The sequence below is a fragment of the Bos indicus genome, chromosome 7 (assembly GCF_029378745.1).
Source record: "Bos indicus isolate NIAB-ARS_2022 breed Sahiwal x Tharparkar chromosome 7, NIAB-ARS_B.indTharparkar_mat_pri_1.0, whole genome shotgun sequence".
Lineage (NCBI taxonomy): Eukaryota > Metazoa > Chordata > Mammalia > Artiodactyla > Bovidae > Bos > Bos indicus.
This window is the reverse complement of record NC_091766.1, coordinates 49,006,402-49,028,603: the sequence shown is the minus strand read 5'-3', so window position 1 is coordinate 49,028,603 and position 22,202 is coordinate 49,006,402. Positions and strand designations below refer to the sequence as shown.

At 39.1% G+C, this 22,202-nt stretch overlaps 1 protein-coding gene and 1 long non-coding RNA gene across 2 annotated transcripts in view; one reads left to right on the top strand and one right to left on the bottom strand.

The window, feature by feature from the left end:
* The window catches only part of LOC139184171 (uncharacterized), a 28,508-nt gene extending 25,963 nt beyond the window's left edge, over positions 1–2,545 (top strand). The window contains exons 2-3 of the long non-coding RNA XR_011567698.1: positions 100–307; positions 951–2,545. This is a non-coding gene — a long non-coding RNA (uncharacterized lncRNA). The remainder of the gene's footprint in view (positions 1–99; positions 308–950) is intronic.
* The window catches only part of LOC109562050 (palladin-like), a 43,032-nt gene that overhangs the window by 2,962 nt on the left and 17,868 nt on the right, over positions 1–22,202 (bottom strand). Inside the window, exons 2-5 of the mRNA XM_070793636.1 lie at positions 3,062–3,134; positions 2,539–2,656; positions 1,804–1,866; positions 90–231 (exon numbers count right to left, since the gene is read on the bottom strand). Of these exons, the coding sequence (XP_070649737.1) occupies positions 90–231; positions 1,804–1,866; positions 2,539–2,656; positions 3,062–3,069 (331 nt within the window). The 5' untranslated portion in view covers positions 3,070–3,134. The remainder of the gene's footprint in view (positions 1–89; positions 232–1,803; positions 1,867–2,538; positions 2,657–3,061; positions 3,135–22,202) is intronic.

The following is a 22,202-nucleotide window of genomic DNA, read 5'->3' as shown; positions in this document are numbered from 1 at the left end:
GTAACAAATCAGTTATTAAACGTTAAAACATGAATTAGATTTCAAGGTAAATTGGAATAAAAAGTAAATTATAAAGCTTATCACTGTACTTTTTCTCAGAATTCGGAAGTCATCTGAGTCGGCTATCTGCTCTTTCTCTCTGTACCAATGAACTTGAACTGCGGCTGTGGCCTGGACTCGGCATTCAAACACGACAAACTGACCTCTGGTTGTAGAGATATCTTGAAGATGCTGAAGAACAAACACAGAATTCACAGAATGGAAGAAATTGTTTCACCATATACTGTGATTTGGGGTGTCAGTTGCAGTAAGTGTGCATGATTTTCATCATGATTATTGACAACTGATTATACCTTAATCAAAATAAGGAGCTTGCTGGGTATCTTTTGTGCTTTATAGTCAGCTGTATGTCTTTATCTCAATTTCATGGAGTTGTGTTTAATGAGAAAGCTTTTATTCTTTTCCCCCAAGAACCACTTTTCAAAATAGAAAACCGATTAGTTGAGAGGTCTTCACTTTTTTGTGTTATTTTTTTATTTAGTACCTATGAAGGTACAGATTTAATCTTTATTACTGGTTGAGCAGCATGGGAAGTATTGTAATTTGTTAATGATTCTGAATCATGACTTAGAGGAATTGGGCCAAAATCACAACTTTTCCACTAGAGGGTTGAAGCTCATCATAGGAACTTGGAAGACTTTAACCTTTGTGGAACTCCTGTTCTTTTTCTGTGAAATAGGGGTAGCAAAATGCTCAGCATACTTGAGGTTTTGAGGCTCATTTCAGAGACATAATCTGAAAACTTTCTTTAAAGAATGAAGAGTTATATTGATATATAAAAAGTATTTATTAACAACAGCTAGTACAGTCTCACAATTCATACATGAACAAGTGGCATTTGTGGTAAGTTTACTCCTTAAGTCCTAATCTCCCTCCTCTCCTGTTCTCAGCTCCAGGGTCCTCTGGAATCTGGAATCACATTTCAGGTTATAACTTGGCCCTCAGACCAAAGAGAGAGGACCTGAGGTCCTTCTGCCTGGTGAGACCTAGGTAAGACATAATGATCACCAGCCCAGCCCTTGAGCCTGATGTCCAGGGCTGCATATTATAAGAAGGAATGCAGCAGGAGAGAAGACTTGTGCCTAATAGCATCTGCTGAAAGTGGGCTTCCAGAATTGATAGCACTGCTCCTTATTCATAATGACATTGTTTCCTATGTCTCCCATCCTGTATCTGGGTAAGTTCCAGCTGTACTTCTCATACCTTAGGCCAGCAGTGGCAATAGTTCCAGTTCTGTTAGGTTTGAAAACTGGGAGACGGCCTGCAGAAGATAGCAACCTTAGCTTGGTTTGACTTAGCTGATTGAATCCTGCTGTTTCCAGTGAATGATAGAGGAGGCATCTAAATCCTGATCTCTGACTGTGACCCAAGCCAGAAATAGATATGGTTTTGCTTGTTGACTTCTTCAGAAGGGCATCTTGTGGCCAGTTAAGAGAATGTGATGAATTGAACCTTGAGGTCAGGCAGAGCATTGTCTGCTTGGAGAGAACCATCTAAGAACTGCCTTCCAGAGCTGGAGGATTGACATAGAGCAAAAGTCTAAAGAGCATAGGATGAACCATGAATTGCCCTGTGACACTGAACAATAATTTCATGTTTTCTGGGACTCAGTTTTCTCATATATAAAGAATTGTAATCCCTGAGGTCCTTTCTAGTTTTCTCTTTTCTTCTTCTTATACCTTTGACAAACCCTACAATTTGTCTATAAAATCTAAACTCCATTATGCACTGTGCATAGATTACCTTGGTAAACACAGGGGCTACAGCACAAGTGGATCCCAACAGGCTGCTGCAGGGACTCTGCATCTGGTTAAGAAACAGAAGAGACACTGTCATCCATGTTGTCAAGGCTCTGAAACCTTAGTTGAATGGTGGCCATGGGCTAGCTGTTACCACCCACACTATAAATTTACTTTATGAAAGGGGTGATATTCCTAAATTAAATGTCAGTTTGGATATCTGCTCCAATGCCACCCATTTTTCCTCTCTCCTACAGCATTCCATTAGTTGAGATGGTAAAATACAACACTAGGTGATTACATTTGAGAAATGAGTATTGGTGATTATTTAGAGACTGTACATTAAAGGTTTAAATAACTTCTAAATTTTACTCACTAGATTTTTTCCTTCCTCCTTACAGTTGTTCTTGTATCTTTTAGGTTTTTGAAAAACAACCCCCTCTCCTTTTTTAATTACAAGGGAATTCATTCCTTGGATAGTTGGAATATTCTATTATGGGACTGAGCTCCTAGAAACCAACTGTCCCTTATGGTCTGGCACACAGACAAATGGCCAACCCACAGAACTACCATGGAGTTATTTCTGAGACCCATAGATTTCTTTCTTGTTCCTTCTGAGGTCATGCAGCTGGAAGCTTTCCCTGTGTATACTTTTCAAGAAATTGCATTGATTCCTTCCTCTCTGGGACTGTGTCTCCATTACTGAAAGCCCTCAGAAAGCTTTTAAAGTTGAACCTACCCTCTGGGGCTCAATACACAGTGGTTGAACTAAGGTAGAATAACTTGATCTGGTGTTAGAGGCTTCATTAACGGGGGGACTGATGGTCAGAGACACTCTAGTGGTTTTCTTCTTTATTCTGTAGGGGAAACAAAACCGAACACAATCCAGTTAAAGAAAGATTAGAGCTGGCTTTGATACAAATGCCTCACTGAATACATGAGTATATACTAAATTTATGACATTTTTACCTTGAATTCTTATTTTTCTTTTGGTTTGCATAATAATTCAAGTGTTTTCTCTTTGAGCAAGTATTAGTAGATTATGGCTCCTAGTCGTTTTGGTTTAGATTTCCTTTGTCTTTTCCTCCAGCCCATAATCAGTGGGCTCTTACTGAACACTTACATTGCAGAAGAAAAAACTTCCAAAGCAAATAATCAGATTGCACTTTGGAAAGTTGATAAATAGATTGGTATATTTTTTTAAAAGTAGAATTCCCCCTATAGTCATACATGACAAATGCACATTCACATTTTGTACTTACTCTGACATTTCTGTCACATATGCCAAGCATAATCCCAGAGAAAAAACGTTTTCTCACTTCTCTGGGTACTTACCTATAAGAAAGGGAAAAAAGAAATTCTATCTAAATCTGCTGGGAATTTAATGAAATGTAGTTCAAGTATATTATATTCATACTAGGACCAGCAAATTAATTACAAATAGCAGATCTATCCAAAACATCTGAATTCTTGACTAAGGATGGAACTATTTTAATATCTGCAGTGTAAAAATTCCAGATGTTTGCCTTTATGAAGTTATGATGCCTGTACCCAGAAGAACTGCTGACTTATTTCCCAAAAATGTCATTTCAGAGGGCATATATTTGTATCTCTGAATTTGCATTTTGGTTTGAAGTCCTCAGCATATTTGTTATGATAAAAAATCCATTGAACCTAATTATACTTAAAAGCTTTCGCACAGCAAAGAAAATGGTTGATGAAACAAAAAGACAACCTACTAAATGGGAGAAAATGTTTGCAAATGATATGACTGATGAGGGGTTAATATTCAAAATATATAAGAAGCTCATACAGCTCATCAATAAAACAACTCGATTAAAAAATTAGCAGAAGACCTGAATAGATATTTTTCCAAAGAGGAAACACAGGCACATGAAAAGATGCTCAATGTTGCTAATCATCAGGCAATGCAAATCAAAACCACAATGAGGTATCATTTCATACCTGTCAGGATGGCTATCATCAAAAGAACCCAAATAACAAATGTTGGCAAGGATGTGGAGAAAAGGGAATCTTTATACCTTGTTGGTAGGGTATACTATGGAAAATAGTATGGAGATTCCTCAAAAAACTAAAAACAGAACTACCATATGACTTAGGAATATCCACTGCTGGGTAGGTATTTGGAAAAAACAAAAACAACAGTTGCCAAGATATGTAAGCAATCAAAGTGTCCATCAATGGATGAATGGATAATGATATATATACATGGAATGAAAGTGAACGTGAAAGTGAAGTTGCTCAGTCGTGTCTGACTCTTTGCGACCCCACGGACTGACTGTAGCCTACCAGGCTCCTCCGTCCATGGGATTTTCCAGGCAAGAATACTGGAGTGGGTTGCCATTTCCTGGAACACTCAGCCAAAAAAGGAATGAAATTTTGCCATTTGCAACAACACGGATGGACTTGGAGGGTATTGTGCTAAGTGAATAAAGTTCAGACAGAGAAAGACAAATACTGTATGGTGTCACTTATATGTGGAATTTATTACAGAAAACTAGAAGGCGATGGCACCCCACTCCAGTACTCTTGCCTGGAGAATCCCAAGGACGGAGGAGCCTGGTAGGCTGCAGTCCATGGGGTCGCTAAGAGTCAGACACGACTGAGCAACTTCACTTTCACTTTTCACTTTCATGCATTGGAGAAGGAAATGGCAACCCACTCCAGTGTTCTTGCCTGGAGAATCCCAGGGATGGAGGAGCCTGGTAGGCTGCAGTCCATGGGGTTGCTAAGAGTCAGACACAACTGAGCAACTTTACTTTCACTTTCATGCATTGGAGAAGGAAATGGCAACCCACTCCAGTGTTCTTGCCTGGAGAATCCCAGGGACGGGGGAGCCTGGTGGGCTGCCGTCTATGGGGTCGCACAGAGTCGGACACGACTGATGCGACTTAGCAGCAGCAGCAGCAGTGAATATAACAAAAAGGAGGCAGACTCACAAATATAGAGACCAAACTAGTGATTGCCAGTGAGGAGAGGGAAGGGGGAAGGGGCAATATAATAATAGGGAATTAAGAGATACAAGCTATTATGTATAAAATAAACTATAAGGCTATATAGTACAATACAAAGACTGTAGTCAATGTTTACAATAACTATTAATGGAGTATAAGCTTTAAAAATTGTGAGTCACTGTATTGTACACCTGTAGTAGTTTAGTCGCTAAGTTGTATCCAGCTCTTGTGACCCCATAGACTGTAGCCTTCTAGGCTCCTCTGGCCATGGGATTCTCCAGGCAAGAATACTGGAGTGGGTTGCCATGTAACTTATATAATATTCTACATCACTTGTAACTCAATTGAAAACAAAACCCTTTGAAACACATTGCTGTGTTTACTATAAGGAAGGGATGTAAATGATCATATTATCTCTGTGAAGACTTAGTAGAGAAATACATCTCAGTTCTTAGAATCAGGAATAATTGGGCTTCTCCTGTGCAACTGGTTTAGTTTTTCCTCATAGATACTGTGGATCTTAATATTGGTTATATTTCCCTCTGCATTAGCTACCTGAAAGTCTAATGCTCACTTCATGAAAGCCAGTAATTCAATAGCAACTAGAGTCAGAATCTTCTAAATCTGTAAGCTGATGCTTTTGTTCTTTTCATTTTATCTATGCTGACAGAATGTGGTCCACTGGAGAAGGGAATGGCAAACCACTTCAGTATTCTTGCCTTGAGAACCCCATGAACAGTATGAAAAGGCAAAATGATAGGATACTGAAAGAGGGACTCCCCAGGTCAGTAGGTGCCCAATATGCTACTGGAGATCAGTGGAGAAATAACTCCAGAGATGCTAAAGCTGAAACTCCTGTACTTTGGCCACCTCATGCGAAGAGTTGACTCATTGGAAAAGACTCTGATGCTGGGAGGGATTGGGGGCAGGAGGAGAAGGGGACGACAGAGGATGAGATGGCTGGATGGCATCACTGACTTGATGGACATGAGTTTGAGTGAACTCCGGGAGTTGTTGATGGACAGGGAGGCCTGGCGTGCTGTGATTCATGGGGTCACAAAGAGTCGCACACGACTGAGCGACTGAACTGAATTGAACTGAATGCTGATTATTTACCCACACCAGCATAGATCGCATGACCCCAACAAGAATCTTTATTTCTTGATAGAAGAGGTACATTGGAAGATGTAGAGTAGCTTGAATAACAAAATATTGTAATTTCCAAAAAGCCATTGGTTTATGGAAATGGGGTGAAATTGTAATTATTCCAAAAATCCAGGCTATATAGTCACTTTACACTACAATTCTTTAAGGGACATAAAATAGACTTAAAAAATCTTTTGCAGAAGTATTTGATACCATCATTAGGACTAGATTTATCTAATCTCCTTTTAAAAGTCATTATTTATTTATTTATTTTTGGCCATGCTGAGTCTTTGTTGCTGCACTGGCTTTTCTCTAGTTGCAGAGAGCAGGGGCTACTCTCTGATTGAGGTGTGTGGGCTTATCATTGTGGTGGCTTCTTTTGTTGGGCTCTAGAGTGCGTGGGCTTCAAAAGTTGTGGCTTAGTCATTGTGGCTCCCAGGCTCTAGAACACAGGCTCAATAGTTGAGGCACACAGGCTTAGTTTCTCTCTGACATGCAGGATCTTCCAAGACCAGGGATTGAACCCATGTCTCCTGCATTGGCAGTCAGATTCTTTACCACTGAGCCACCAGTGAAGCCCGTAATCTCCTTCTGATCTCACGATATAATACTGTAATAGTTGGTGTCTTTTTTTAGTCTTAAAACCCCCTTTATCATCTTAAGGTTTTATAATCATTTTAGAGTTAATTTACTTAAAACTTTTGATGATATAAAAGATTTGCTCTTTCATGTTTTATTTCCTATGGTGGATAATGGCTTCAGAGTATGCATTTTATTATTATTTAAAATTTACATATATATTATGTCTATTCCTTTCTATTTATATATAACAAATTCCTTTCTATTTATTTATATTATAAATTTGTAAACTTAAAATAAATCTGCAAACTGGAACTACTTTTTAACTGAGTTAGTTGTTTTTTAATTTTCAAGGAACAGATAGAATTTTTCTTTGGTTGTTCAGAAGATAGCTATGATTCTATGAGTGTATAAGGGCTGAAGGGATTGCAAACACACACAGATTGCCTTTATGTCCAAAACTGGGCACAAAAAGAGTCTCTAAATAGGGTAGAATCAAGTAGTGTTAACTGTATTTATTTGATTTGGATCATTTTTCTAATGAATGAAAGCTTCACAAACACTCAAACTTTTGAATTAGCCAAGACCCCAGGAGCAATACAAAAGAGTTTAGAGTTAGCTGGCACAATAAAAGTATATGAAACGCTCAATACTGCAAAAGATACACGGTAATATAGGTGCTGTCTTAGTAATTTATTTAACTTACATGCAGAGTACATCATATAAAATCTCAGGCTGGATGAATCACAAGCTGGAATCAAGCTTGCTAGGAGAAATGTCATCAACCTCAGATATGTAGATGATACTATGCTAAAGGCAGAAGAGGAAGTAAAGAGCCTCTTGATGAGGGTAAAAGAGGAGAGTGAAAAAGCTGGCTTGAAACTCAGAATTCAAAAAACTAAGATCATGACATCCAGTCCCATCACTTCATGGCAAATAGAAGAAAAGTGGAAGCTGTGACAGATTTTATTTTCTCAGGCTCTAGAATCACTGTGGACTATGACTGCAGCCATGAAATTAAAAGATGCTTGCTCCTTGGAAGGAAAGCTATGACAAACCTAGATAGTGTATTAAAAAACAGAGACATAATTTTGCTGACAAAGGTCCATATAATCAAAGCTATGGTTTTTCTATCCATAGTCATGTATGAATGTGGGAGGTAGACCATAAAGAAGGCTGAGAGCTGAAAAACTGATGCTTTTGAATTGTGGTGCTGGGGAAGACTTTTGTCTTGGACTCAAGATAATCAAACCAGTCAATCCTAAGGGAAATTAACCTTGAATATTCACTGGAAGGACTGTTGCTGAAGCTCCAGTACTTTGGCTGCCTGATTGAAAGAGCCATCTCATTGGAAAAGACCCTGATGCTGGGAAAGATTGAAGGTAAAAGAAGGGGGTGGCAGAGGTTGAGATGGTTAGATAGCATCACTAACTCACTGGGCATGAATTTGTGTAAACTCTGGGAGATAGTGGAGGAGGGAGGAGCCTGCTGTGCTACAGTCCATGGTATTGCAAAGAGTTGGGCATGACTTAGCAACTGAACAATAGCAACAACATCTTAGTAATACCACAAGACATCAAAAACACTAATATCAGAAGACATTTAATAATGCCATTGACATCACAAGACAGCATGTAATCACCCCACAGGCTGCTAGTAATAAGTGCTATGATTTCAAAGGAGACAGGAGCTTGACTGGTATAATCAAGAACCCCTTATTGTAAAATTCAGACTTAAATTGAAGAAACTAGTTTCCCTACTGGACCATTCCCCACTGGACCATTCAGGTATGACTTAAATCAAATCCCTTATGATTTTACAGTGGAAGTGAGAAATAAATTCAAGGGATTAGATCTGATAGACAGAGTGCCTGATGAACTATGGACAGAGGTATGTGACATTGTACAGGAGACAGGGATCAAGACCGTCCCGAAGAAAAAGAAATGCAAAAAAGCAAAATGGTTGTCTGAATAGGCCTTAGAAATAGCTGTGAAAAGAAGAGAAGCTAAAGGCAAAGGAGAAAAGGAAAGATATACCTATTTGAATGCAGAGTTCCAAAGAATAGCAGGAGATAAAAAGCCTTCCTCAGTGATCAATGCAAAGAAATAGAGGAAAGCAATAGAATGGGAAAGACTAGAGATCTCTTCAAGAAAATTAAAGATACCAAGGGAACAATTCATGCAAAGATGGGCTCAATAAAGGACAGAAATGGTATGGATATAACAGAAGCAGAAGATATAAAGAAGAGGTGGCAAGAATACACAGAAGAACTATACAAAGAAGATCTTCATGATCCAGATAATCACAGTTGTGTGTGATCACTCACCTAGAGCCAGACATCCTGGAATGTGAAGTCAAGTGGGCCTTAGGAAGCATCACTACAAGCAAAGCTAGTGGAGGTGATGGAATTCCAGTTGAGCTCTTTCAAATCTTAAAAGATGATGCTGTGAAAGTGTTGCACTCAATATGCCAGCAAATATGGCAAACTCAGCAGTGGCCACAAGACTGGAAAAGGTCAGTTTTCATTCCAATCCCAAAGAAAGGCAATGCCAAAGTATGCTCAAACTACCGCACAATTGCATTCATCTCACACGCTAGTAAAGTAATGCTCAAAATTCTCCAAGCCAGGCTTCAACAGTACATGAACCATGAACTTCCAGATATTCAAGCTGGATTTAGAAAAGCCAGAGGAACAAGAGATCAAATTTCCAACATCTGTTGGATCATTGAAAAAGCAAGAGCAATCCAGTAAAACATCTACTTCTGCTTTACTGACTATGCCAAAGCCTTTGACTGTGTGCATCACAACAAACTGTGGAGATTCTTCAAGAGATGGGAATACCATACCACCTGACCTGCCTCTTGAGAAACCTGTATGCAGGTTAGGAAGCAACAGTTAGAAATGGACATGGAACAAAAAACTGGTTCCAAATCAGGAAAGGAGTACGTCAAGGCTGTATACTGTCACCCTGCTTTTTTAACTTATATGCAGAGTACATCATGAGAAACGTTGGGTGGGAAGAAGCACAAGGTGGAATCATGATGGCCAGGAGAAATATCAGTAACCTCAGATATACAGATGACACCACCCTTATGGCAGAAAGTGAAGAGGAACTAAAGAGCCTCTTGATGAAAGTGAAAGAGAGATCAGAGATCAGTCGATCAGTCGTGTCTGACTCTTTGCGACCCCATGAATCGCAGCATGCCAGGCCTCCCTGTCCATCACCAACTCCCGGAGTCCACCCAAACCCATGTCCATCGAGTAGATGATGCCATCCAACCATCTCATCCTCTGAGGTCCCCTTCTCCTCCTGCTCTCTATCTTTCCCACCATCAGGGTTTTTTCCAGTGAGTCAGCTCTTAGCATCAGGTGGCCAAAGTATTGGAGTTTCAGCTTCAAAATCAGTCCTTTCAATGAATACCCAGGACTGATCTCCTTTAGGATGGACTGGTTGGATCTCCTTCCAGTCCAAGAGACTCTCAAGAGTCTTTTCCAACACCACAGTTCAAAAGCATCAATTCTTATGCTTTCAGCTTTCTTTATAGTCCAACTCTCACATTCATACATGACCACGAGAAAAACCATAACCTTGACTAGATGGACCTTTGTTTGCAAAGTAATGTCTCTGCTTTTTAATATGCTGTCTAGGTTGGTCATAACTTTCCTTCCAAGGAGTAAGTGTCTTTTAATTTCATGGCTGCAGTCACCATTTGCAGTGGTTTTGGAGCCCAGAAAAATAAAGTCAGCCACGGTTTCCACTGTTTCCCCATCTATCTGCCATGAAGTGATGGGACCGGATGCCATGATTTTATTTTTCTGAATGTTGAGCTTTAAGCCAACTTTTTCACTCTCCTCTTTCACTTTCATCAAGAGGCTCTTTAGTTCTTCTTCACTTTCTGCCATAACGGTGGTGTCATCTGCATATCTGAGGTTATTAATATTTCTCCTGGCAATCTTGATTCTAGCTTGTGCTTCCTCCGGTCCAGCATTTCTCATGATGTACTCTGCATATAAATTAAAAAAGCAGGGTGACAGTATACAGCCTTGACATACTCCTTTTCCTATTTGGAACCAGTCTGTTGTTCCATGTCCATTTCTAACTGTTGCTTCCTGACCTGCATACAGGTTTCTCAAGAGGCAGGTCGGGTGGTCTGGTATTCCCATCTCTTGAAGAATTTCCACAGTTTATTGTGATCCACACAGTCAAAGGCTTTGGCATAGTCAGTAAAGCAGAAATAGATGTTTTTCTGGAACTCTCTTGCTTTTTCGATGATCCAGCAGATGTTGGCAATTTGGTCTCTGCTTCCTCTGCTTTTTCTAAAACCAGCTTGAACATCTGGAAGTTCACGGTTCACGTATTGCTGGAAAGATATGAGCATCTGGATGCAGAGTTCCAAAGAATAGCAAGAAGAGATAAGAAAGCCTTCCTCAGTGACCAGTGCAAAGAAATAGAGGAAAACAACAGAATGGGAAAGACTAGAGATCTCTTCAAGAAAATCAGAGATACCAAGGGAACATTTCATGCAAAAATGGGCTCGATAAAGGACAGAAATGGTATGGACCTCACAGAAGCAGAAGATATTAAGAAGAGGTGGCAAGAATACACAGAAGAACTGTACAAAAAAGATCTTCATGACCCAGATAATCACGATGGTGTGATCACTCACCTAGAGCCAGATATCCTGGAATGTGAAGTCAAGTAGGCCTTAGAAAACATCACTACAAACAAAGCTAGTGGAGGTGATGGAATTCCAGTTGAGCTTTTTCAAATCCTGAAAGATGATGCTGTGAAAGTGCTGCACTCAATATGCCAGCAAATTTGGAAAACTCAGTAGTGGCCTGTCTCCTGTACACTGTCACAAACCTCCATCCATAGTTCATCAGGCACTCTGTCTGTCAGATCTAATCCTATTTCTCTAAATCTATTTCTCACTTCCACTGCATAGTCATAAAGGATTTGATTTAGGTCATACCTGAATGGTCTAGTGGTTTTCTCCACTTTCTTCAATTTCAGTCTGAATTTGGCAATAAGGAGTTCATGATCCGAGGCACAGTCAGCTCCTGGTCTTGTTTTTGCTGACTGTATAGAGCTTCTCCATCTTTGGCTGCAAAGAATATAATCAGTCTGATTTTGGTGTCGACCATCTGGTGATGTCCATGTGTTGGACATCATCATTATTGTGATGGTGATTGCTATAGGTAGATCCAGGGAGATCCACCTGGATCTATAGGTAGATCCACCTTTCCTCAGAGGGTTTGAATCTAGTTGTCTTTGCTTTTTCTTCTCTTGCGAACTTACAATCCTTATATTAATAGTGCACTTCTGGTTTTTTTTGGCCATGCCATATGACTTTAAGGATCTCAGTTCCAAACCAGAGATTAAACTGGGGCCACAGCAGTGAAAACCTAGAATCCTAGCCACAAGAGAACTCCTATAATACACTTTTGTTTCCAGTTCTTTACTGTTGTGTACTTTCACCGTATATCAGGTTCCTTAAGATCAAGTGTCTTTCCGTGTGTCTCCCATCCCCAAAGTATTTAGTCCAGTGTTGAAGACATAATAGGCACGGAGCCGATTGATTTTATAGATTATTTCATGAGCAGATGCTGTTAACAGTTGTCCTAGGAGGTGTGTGTTAGTTTGTGTTATTTCCCTCAATACCACTCCACAAATAAAAGCAGTTGATATAGAAAGATTCCTCCTCTTCCAGAAAAGGGAAACCTCTGGACTGTTGGTGGGAATATAAATTGGTATAGCCACTATGGAGAGCAGTATGGAGATTCCCTAGAAAACTAAAAAATAGAGCTACCATATCCAACAATCCCACTCCTGGGCATATATCCGGAAAAAACCATAATTTGAAAGGATACATGCACCCCTGTGTTCATAGCAGCACCGTTCACAATAGCTAGGACATGGAAGCAACCTAAATGTCCATTGATGAAGGAATAGATAAAAAATATGTGGTACATATGCACAATAGAATACTACTCAGTCATAAAATAGAATGAACTAATGCCATTTGTGAGACATAGATGGGCCCTAGAGATTTTCATATTGAGTGAAGTAAGTCAGAGAAAAACAAATATCATATCATATCACTTATATGGGGAGTCTAAAAAAGTGGTACAAATGAACCTATTTACATAACAGAATTGAATCACAGACTTTGATAAACCTTATGGTTACCAAGGGGAAAAGGGGAGGAAGGAATACATTGGGAGGCTGGGATCGACATATACGTACTATTATATATAAAATAGATAACTAATAAGAACTTATTGTGTAGCATATGGAATTATATTAAATACTCTGCAATGACCTATATGGAAATAGAATCTAAAAAGAGTGGATATGTGTTTGCATATAACTGACTCACTTTGATGTACAGCAGAAACTAGTACAACATTATAAATGAACTATATTCCAATTTAAAAAAATGGAATATAGCCATCTTAGGTGAAGTTAACCAATCACAGAATTGCAGACTAAGACATGGGAAATCTTGTCTAACATCTTTAGAGAACAAAACTCTAAGGGTCCTAGAGGTTATGTATTTGCTGAAGGTCATGCAATCTGTTGGTGGAAGAGTCAGGATTAGAATCCAAATTTCATGTTTTCTAATGCAATCCATATAGGCCTGTAGCAAATGAACTCTATATTACTGTATAAATGTAGAACTGCAGATATTAGCCTGAGTAGTTGAGACGGCAGTGATTTTTTAATTTTTTTTTTATCAGAATAGAGCATTTTTGTGGTTCAGAATTCAATGGGTAATGGAAATCATCTTTTTAATTTGTGTGTTAGCTTCTCAAAGATCTGTTTTGTTTACTCTTGTATCCCTAGTACCTACAATAGTGCCGGGCACATAGGAGATACTCAGTAAATATTTGTTGAATGAATACGTTTGTTAGCAATCTTGGCTGAGACATCAGTTGAGAATGTTTGTGACTTCTGGAGATTCTAACCTTTAAGTATCAGACCCTGAAAAGAAACCCTAGAAACAGCAGGGAAACTATGGCTGTGGCAGGAAGATAAAAATGAAATGCTTCCCCTCATGGGAAGAGAAGAATTAAGAGAAAGTGTAAGAAACATTTGGAACTTCTTGGAAGAAACATACCTTATAAATAAAAGGTCATTTGGTTCAAGAGGCTAGAATTTCGTTTAAGCCTCTTGGCATATTTTGAAGGAGAAGCTAGAAAACATCAGCAAAATAGTTTTGGTGGTGAATGAAATTCAAGTTTTTGCCCACCTTCAAATTGTCCTATGCTCCCTGGCTAATGAGAAAAAGAGAGGAAATCCAATTCTTATAAAGGGAACCTGCCCCCCCCCCCCCACCGCCCCTGCAACATCTCAGATGCTTCTTGTTCTAAGCATGAACAATGAAACTTCATGCACAAGGCACTAGACAGCCTGTGCTGTCATTTCATCAGGGGCATGAAGAGGCCAGGCAGGATTTCCCATCTTCTGGTCCGTGATCTTCCAGCTGACAAAAGGAGACAGTGATAACTAATAGAGCCGTGAGATGTCCTGAATCTTACTTTGGGATATGCTACTGGTTAGCGTGAATTAAACCATCTGTGTCTGAAGATGATATAGAAATGGATAAAAATATAGAGACACCAGATAGTGTGGGAGAGAGAGCACTAATTCAGGATTGAGGAAGTCTGGATTTTGGTTCTAGATCTATCATTAATTAGTTATATGCCTTGGACAAGACTCTTAGGTGTATGCATGTGCACGTGCACTCAGTTGTGTCCACCTCTTTGTGATCCCATGGATTGTAGCTCACGAGGCTGATCTGTCCATGAAATTTTCCAGGCAAGGATACTGGAGTGGGTTGCCATTTCCTATGCCAAGACCCTTTGGGGTCTTGGTTATCGCGTATCTAATAAGAAGTGAGAAGGTTTCTTCTAGGTCTGTTTGCATTTTCAAAATATTTTAGAAATTTGATCATAGCAAGATCCTCTATGACCCACCTCCCAGAGTAATGGAAATAAAAGCAAAAATAAACAAATGGGACCTAATTAAACTTAAAAGCTGTTGCACAATGAAGGAAACTATAAGCAAGGTAAAACAAGGTACCCTTCAGAATGGGAGAAAATAATAGCAAACAAAGCAACTGACAAAGAATTAATCTCCAATATATATAAGCAGGTCATGCAGCTCAATTCCAGAAAAACAAACGACCCAATCAAAAAATGGGCCAAAGAACTAAACAGACATTTCTCCAAAGAAGACATACAGATGGCTAACAAACACATGAAAAGATGCTCAACATCACTCATTATCAGAGAAATGCAAATCAAAACCACAATGAGGTACCATCTCATGCCGGTCAGAATGGCTGCTATCAAAAAGTTTACAAACAATAAATGCTGGAGAGAGTGTGGAGAAAAGGGAACTCTCTTACACTGTTGGTGGGAATGCAAACTAGCACAGCCACTATGGAGAACAGTGTGGAGATTCCTTAAAAAACTGGAAATAGAACTGCCATACGACCCAGCAATCCCACTGCTGGGCATACACACCAAGGAAACCAGAACTGAAAGAGACACGTGTGCCCCAATGTTCATCGCACTGTTTACAATAGCCAGGACATGGAAGCAACCTAGATGTCCATCAGCAGACAAGATGGATAAGAAAGCTGTGGCACATACACACAATGGAATATTACTCAGCCATTAAAAAGAATACGTTTGAATCAGTTCTAATGAAGTGGATGAAACTGGAGCCTATTACACAGAGTGAAGTAAGCCAGAAAGAAAAACACCAGTACAGTATATTAATGCATATATGGAATTTAGAAAGATGATAATGATGAGAGACACAGATGTAAAGAACAGTCTTTTGGACTGTGTAGGAGAAGGCGAGGGTGGAATGATTTGAGAGAATAGCATTGAAACATGTATATTACCATGTGTGAAATAGATCACCAGTCCAGGTTGGATGCATGAGACAGGGAGCTCGGGGCTGGTGCACGGGGATGACCCAGAGGGATGGGATGGGGAGGGAGGTGGGAAGGGGGTTCAGGATGGGGAACACATGTACACCCATGGCTGATTCATATCAATGTATGGCAAAACCCACTACAATATTATAAAGTACTTAGCCTCCAACTAAAATAAATTAATTTATTTTAAAAAATTTGATCTTTTAAAATCTCTGATTTTCATATTTATTGGAATAGATTTTCATATTTATGGAATAGATTCCATCAGAGGATGAGGGAAAGGAAAATGAATGTTTGCACTAAAGGCAAAACCAGTCAGCACTTAGGACTGGGGCTTAGACTGCCATTCCAGAATGCAGAAGTTTGAAAGATGAGCTGTGCTTTAGGTAACAGCTTAAAATGTGATTTATTTATGCAAATAAACCTTTCAGAACTCGTTTGGGTAAGTTATAAAACCAAACCAAGCATGAGAACCACCCCTCTTCCTTCCAGAAAAAGAATATTTCTAAAAGAAAGCTCACTCTTCTCTTGCTAAAGCCACTGTAGTCATTACATTTGATACTCATGTATTTTCCTCTAGGAGATAGAAAAGGAGGTTTTCAGGAAGAAAAACCCTTTTGCTCAACTGCTGTGAAATAATATTATACTCTAGAGTTATCAAAATGATATGGTGAATTCAGAATATGTGTGGGCCCTATGTGTGACCTGTCCTGAAGTGTTCCTTCTTGATTTTAGGTAGCGCTGAGGATGTCCTTGAGAGAAAAAATAGCTAGGGATTTCACTTTGGTGATGAGTTATGCTAGCAGGCTTCACGTCTCACGTAAATGGTAACCTTTGCTGAGTGTAACCCTAGCTCTTTGTAAAGAGAACAGAATTAGACTCCACCAAATGAAGAGTCCAAGACCTTGGCAGTCTTACCCTGGAAAGATGACAAGATACATAGAGATCAGGAACAATGATGAGGTTCTCATAACACTGCCTGAATAGGATGTCTGCAGAGTTAAACTAGCTTCATGGATGTAATGTAAGTTCAGTGGTCTGAGAAGTAGAACATCAGGTTTGTTTAAAAGTACACAGTGAAAGAATCTGATAGTAGCTACAGTGAGGCAAAAATTGGGGAAACAGAAGGGAAGTCAGGCAGATTAGCAACATAAAATGTTTCAAAGTGTCACCTTAGTGGGAATACTTAGTGAAAATTCACACAATAAGCTTAATTTGGTGCATTCTTTTTAAGTGTTAAGTTATTTGATGGATCAGTTTGAATTTCCAGTTTTTTGTTTGCCTATTTTATTATTTAGTATATATTTTAAATAATAAGTTACCTTTATTTACAGAATGATAAGTAATATGAATTGTCCACAAGGGAACAGCTATTGTGGAAGACATGTATTTTTCATGCGTGATGAGGGAGGCAAAATAGTTGAGGAAGGAGATTACATGAGTTAAGTCAGAAAAGGTGTTGTGAATTGTGTGTGTTTAATGATTTCTGTCATTTTTGAACAAGTCTAGAGCTTCTATACTCTGTGGCCCACTGTTGTTAGTCTCTGCAAAAATGAATTTGACATATCAACATATTTAAGCTGTTTGAAGAGAGGATAGTATTTGACATAAACTGACCGTTTTGGTGATGGTTTTGAAAAGTTCCTGAGGATATTTTGGTACATAGGAAATTCTTTTTAAAAAACTTTTTATTTTATATGGATGTATAGCTGATTAACAATGCTATGATAGTTTCAGGTGAACAGTGAAGGGATTCAGCCATATATATACATGTATCCAATCTCCCCTAAATCCTGCTCCCATCTAGGCTCCCGTATAACATTGAGCAGAGTTCTTTGTGCTATACAGTAGGTACTTGTTAGTTATCCATTTAAAATGTAGTAGTGTGTACATGACCATCCCAAACCCCCTAACTATCCGTTCTCCCCATCCTTCCCCCTGGCAACCATAAGCTTGTTCTCGAAGTCTGTGAGTCTGTTTATCTTTTGTAAGCAAGTTCATTTGTATTATTTCTTTTTAGATTCCACATATAAGGGATGTCATATTAGTAATGATATTTCTCCTTCTCTGTCTGATTTACTTCCCTCAGTGTGACACTCTCTTGGTCCATCCATGTTGCTGCAAATGACATTATTTCATTATTTTTTACGGCTGAGTAATATTCCATTGTATATATGTACCACATCTTTTTTATTCATTCCTCTGTTGATGGACATTTAGGTTGCTTCCATGTCTTAACTATTGTAAACAGTGATGCAGTGAACACTGGATTGCATATTTCTTTTTGGATCATGTTTTCCTCTGGATATATACCCAGGAATGGGATTTCAGGGTCATATGGTAGCTCTATTTTTAGTTTTTTAAGGAGCCTCCATACTGTTTTCCATAGAGGCTGTACCAGTTTACATTCCCATCAACAGTGTAGGACAATTCTCTTTTCTCCACATCCTCTCCAGCATTTATTATTTGTGGATTTTTTTTATGATGGCTGTTCTGGCTGCTCTGAGGAGGTACACAGAAAATTCTAAAAATGCCCCTTATCATTTCTTCCCCAGCTGATCTAGACCATTCCTCAGTAACAGTGGGTTTTATTTTTCCAGATCTCTTGATCATTTATTATACTGTCTTTGTGTTTGGCTGTTTGTCTTTTGTTCTTTCTTGCTTTCTTTGTATGTATGTATATATGTATTTTTAAATTTTATTTATCAACTTTGGCTGTGCTGGGTCTTCATTGCTGAGTGTGGGCTTTCTCTAGTTGCACGTGGAGGCTGATCTTTGTTGTGGTGAGCAGGCTTCTCGCTGCAGTGGCTCCTCTTGTTGCAGAGCAGTCTCCAGGTGCTCAGGCTTCAGTAGTTTCAGCTCGCAGGCTCAGCAGTTGCAGCTCCCAGGCGCTAGAGCACTGGCTCAGCAGCTCTGGTACACAGGTTTAGTTGCTCCACAGCATGTGGGATCTTCCCAGACCAGGGATCAAATCCGTGTCCCTTGCATTGGATTCTTTTCCACTGTGCCACCAGGGAAGAGTCCTTTGTATTTATTTTTATGTATTTGTTTACTTGTTTATTTTGGCTGTACCACATGGTTTGCAGGAGCTTAGTTCCCCAACCAGGGCAACAGGGTCATGGCAGTGAAAGTACTGAGTCCTAACCACTAGATCACTAGGAAATTATCCCTCTCTTGCTTTTTAGAAAAATAAATCTCTTCTGTTTTCAACACACTAATGTTAAAGGTAGGATTATTTTCTAGATGACTGGAAATTTTACTTAATCACACTCAGTGTTTTACCTTTTCCTAATGTTTTGTCAAATTTCTCTATTTTATGCAGTGCCAAAGAGATTATCAATTACGTTTTTTTCATGTTAAAGTAAAATACTCACTGTCCTGGTTCTCATGATTTCTCCAGTAGCTAAATGGTATTTTGATATAAACCTGTTTTAAAGGATAACTGTTACATGCTAGCTATACTTACCAGGTGGCACAGTGGTAAAGAATCTACCTGCCAGTGCAGGAGATGTAAGAGATGTGGATTTGATTTCTAGGTTGGAAAGATCCCAACTAGCATACATAACTAGCATACAGATTTCTATTTGGGTATCTGCACCATACTTGTTTTCCTATTGTCAAGGTCCACATTGTTCATGACCTTTCTCAGACTGCTTCTCCATCAAAGAATAGGATGCCTGATCATGTGTTAGGAATGTTACTACTTCTTCCCCCTGATGCTGAGAAGCTAAATGGGCTTGGAAACAACTGGGACTTATCTTGAAACTCTTGCTCACTGAGGTGCTTTTTTGGGGCATATGGTCTCTCTACTGTGGCTTGATGTTTTAGGTCAGGAATTCAAGAAGCATCAACTGGGCAGTTCATCTCTGATCCATGTGTTTTCAACTAGGGCAGCTGGGCCTTGAGAGTACATTTATCCAAGATGGTTCCTTCACTCACAAGTCTGGCATCTTGGTGATAGTTGGCCTCTCTCTCTCTTTCCACGTGATACCTTTTCCTCTTGGGCTGGGCCTTTCTGTACGACTTGGGCTTTTCATAGCATAGTGACCTCAGGGTAGTTGGATTTCTCACATGGAGGCTTAGGGCTCTAAGAGCAAGTATTCCAAGAATATCTCTCTTTTAAAGAAAAAATTGGTTTTGTTTTTATTTCTTGGACCCTTATTTATGATGGTATAGGAACCAGTTTTAAAAGACCCAGTTTATAAAGTTCTTCTATACAAAAAATTCAGACCTTAAGGCTCAAATACTAAGATAAACAGATATTTGGTTTGAATTATATGGCAAACCACTTTTTACTTTGTTAGAGAATTTTCAAATTTAGCTAAAGATTGGACTTGACATTTTTTCTCTTATTTGAGGATAAAATACTGAAACAAGTTTTCAGTGGTGACAGAAACCTAGACTCCAGGAGAATAATTTGCAACACTTCTGGTCTTATTCTTCAGCACCTACAGTGACTGCTGGACAGAGATTGTTGCCGAGAGTTAAGAGTCCTACTGTTTTGTAAATAGCAACTTTCAATCCAGCTTTGGCAGATTGACAAAATTTGTATTTTGCAAACTCTCCTCACCCCCAGAACCCTTTTTTTTTTTAATTTATTTTAATTGGAGGCTAATTACTTTACAATATTGTGGTGGTTTTTGCCATACATCAACATGAATCAGCCACGGGTGTACATGTGTCCTCCCATCCTGAACGCCCCCTCCCACCTCCCTCCCCACCCCATACCTCTGGTTGGGGTTGTCCCAGAGCACTGGCTTTGAGTGCCCTGCTTCATGCATCAAATTTGCACTGGTCATCTATTTCACATATGGTAATGTACTTGTTTCAGTGCTAGTCTCTCAAATCATCCCACCCTCACCTTCTCCCACACAGTCCAAAAGTCTGTTCTTTATATCTGTGTCTCTTTACATCTGTGTCTCTTTAAACCTAATGTTCTTTACATCTGTGTCTTGTATATAGGGTCGTTGTTACTGTCTTTCTAAATTCCATATATTTATGTTAATATACTATAATGGTGTTTCTCTTTCTGACTTACTTCACTCTGTAACAGGGTCCACTTTCATCCACTTCATTAGAACTGACTCGAATGCGTTATTTTTTTTATAGCTGAGTAATATTTCATTGTGTATATGTGCCACAACTTTCTTATCCATTCGTCTGCCAATGGACATCTAGGTTGCTTCCATGTCCTAGCTATTGTAAACAGTGCTGTGATGAACATTGGGGTACATGTGTCTCTTTCATTTCTGGTTTCCTCAGTGTGTATGCCCAACAGTGGGATTGCTGGGTCGTATGGCAGTTCTATTTCCAGTTTTTTAAGGAATCTCCACACTGTTCTCCATAGTGGCTGTGCTAGTTTGCATTCCCACCAACAGTGTAAGAGAGTTCCCTTTTATCCACACCCTCTCCAGCATTTATTGTTTGCAGACTTTTTGATAGCAGCCATTCTGACCGGCATGAGATGGTACCTCATTGTGGTTTTGATTTGCATTTCTCTGATAATGAGTGATGTTGAGCATCTTTTCATGTGTTTGTTAGCCATCTGTATGTCTTCTTTGGAGAAATGTCTAGTTCTTTGGCCCACTTTTTGATTGGGTCATTTATTTTTCTGGAATTGAGCTATATGAGCTGCTTATATATATTGGAGATTAATTCTTTGTCAGTTGCTTTGTTTGCTATTATTTTCTCCCATTCTGAAGGGTACCTTGTTCCACCTTGCTTATAGTTTCCTTCATTGTGCAACAGCTTTTAAGTTTAATTAGGTCCCATTTGTTTATTTTTGCTTTTATTTCCATTACTCTGGGAGGTGGGTCATAGAGGATCTTGCTGTGATTTATGTCAGAGAGTAGAACCCTTTCTTGTACACACTTTATAATTTTTTTTCTTTAGATTTCCAAAGTTATCACACCATCAGGGCACATCAACACTGACTTGTTTTATACCAATCCTTTGATAGACTGGTTCAGACAAAGACATAAACTTCTCTGTGAAATTTGGACATTCCAGTCCTCCCATTTGTCTTTAAACAGGAAGAGCCATTACTTTAACACAAATGACACCCTCTCCAGTGGTGGCACTCTGAAGCAGACAGGCCAGTTGTCGAGTCATCTTAGAGGTGGGGGAGATTAGATTCCTTCTAATGTCTTTCACATCCTGCTAAATTCATAAGAGACTGATATTTAATCCTAAAGTTTTTATTTCCTTTGATATTTAGCCTAAAATAGAAAGAGGATGTTTGTCCTTTTTGATACCATTGGCTTAAGTACATAAGTTTTTATGTTATAAGATCATGCTCGGTTTTTAAAAAAGGCTCTTCCATTTCTGTTTGTCCTCATCACACACATGCAGAGTTATTGCCAAGAGGAATGTTGTGTGCACAAGGACAGTTAAGACCACATACTGTCCTTAGCTGAGAGTCAGATTACCCACCACATGGACAGCAGCATGTGCTAGAGCTGTGTGTAACTAAAAGAGTCCCAGAGAGGAGAATCTGTAGCATTAAGCAGGCTTTGCAAATTAGAGAAAAAAAAAAAACAAAAAACTGATGAAACCAGATCATGTACAGTAGTCCTCTCTGAGCTTGATTTTAACAACTTAAAATGAGATTGATCACTAGCACTGTACTAATCACATTATATACATTATTACATTCACTCCTACAAAAATTCCAAGATGTAGACATATTTTTATATTGGGAAACATAAGCTTAAAGAGGTTATACACATTGCCCAAACCCACATAGCTG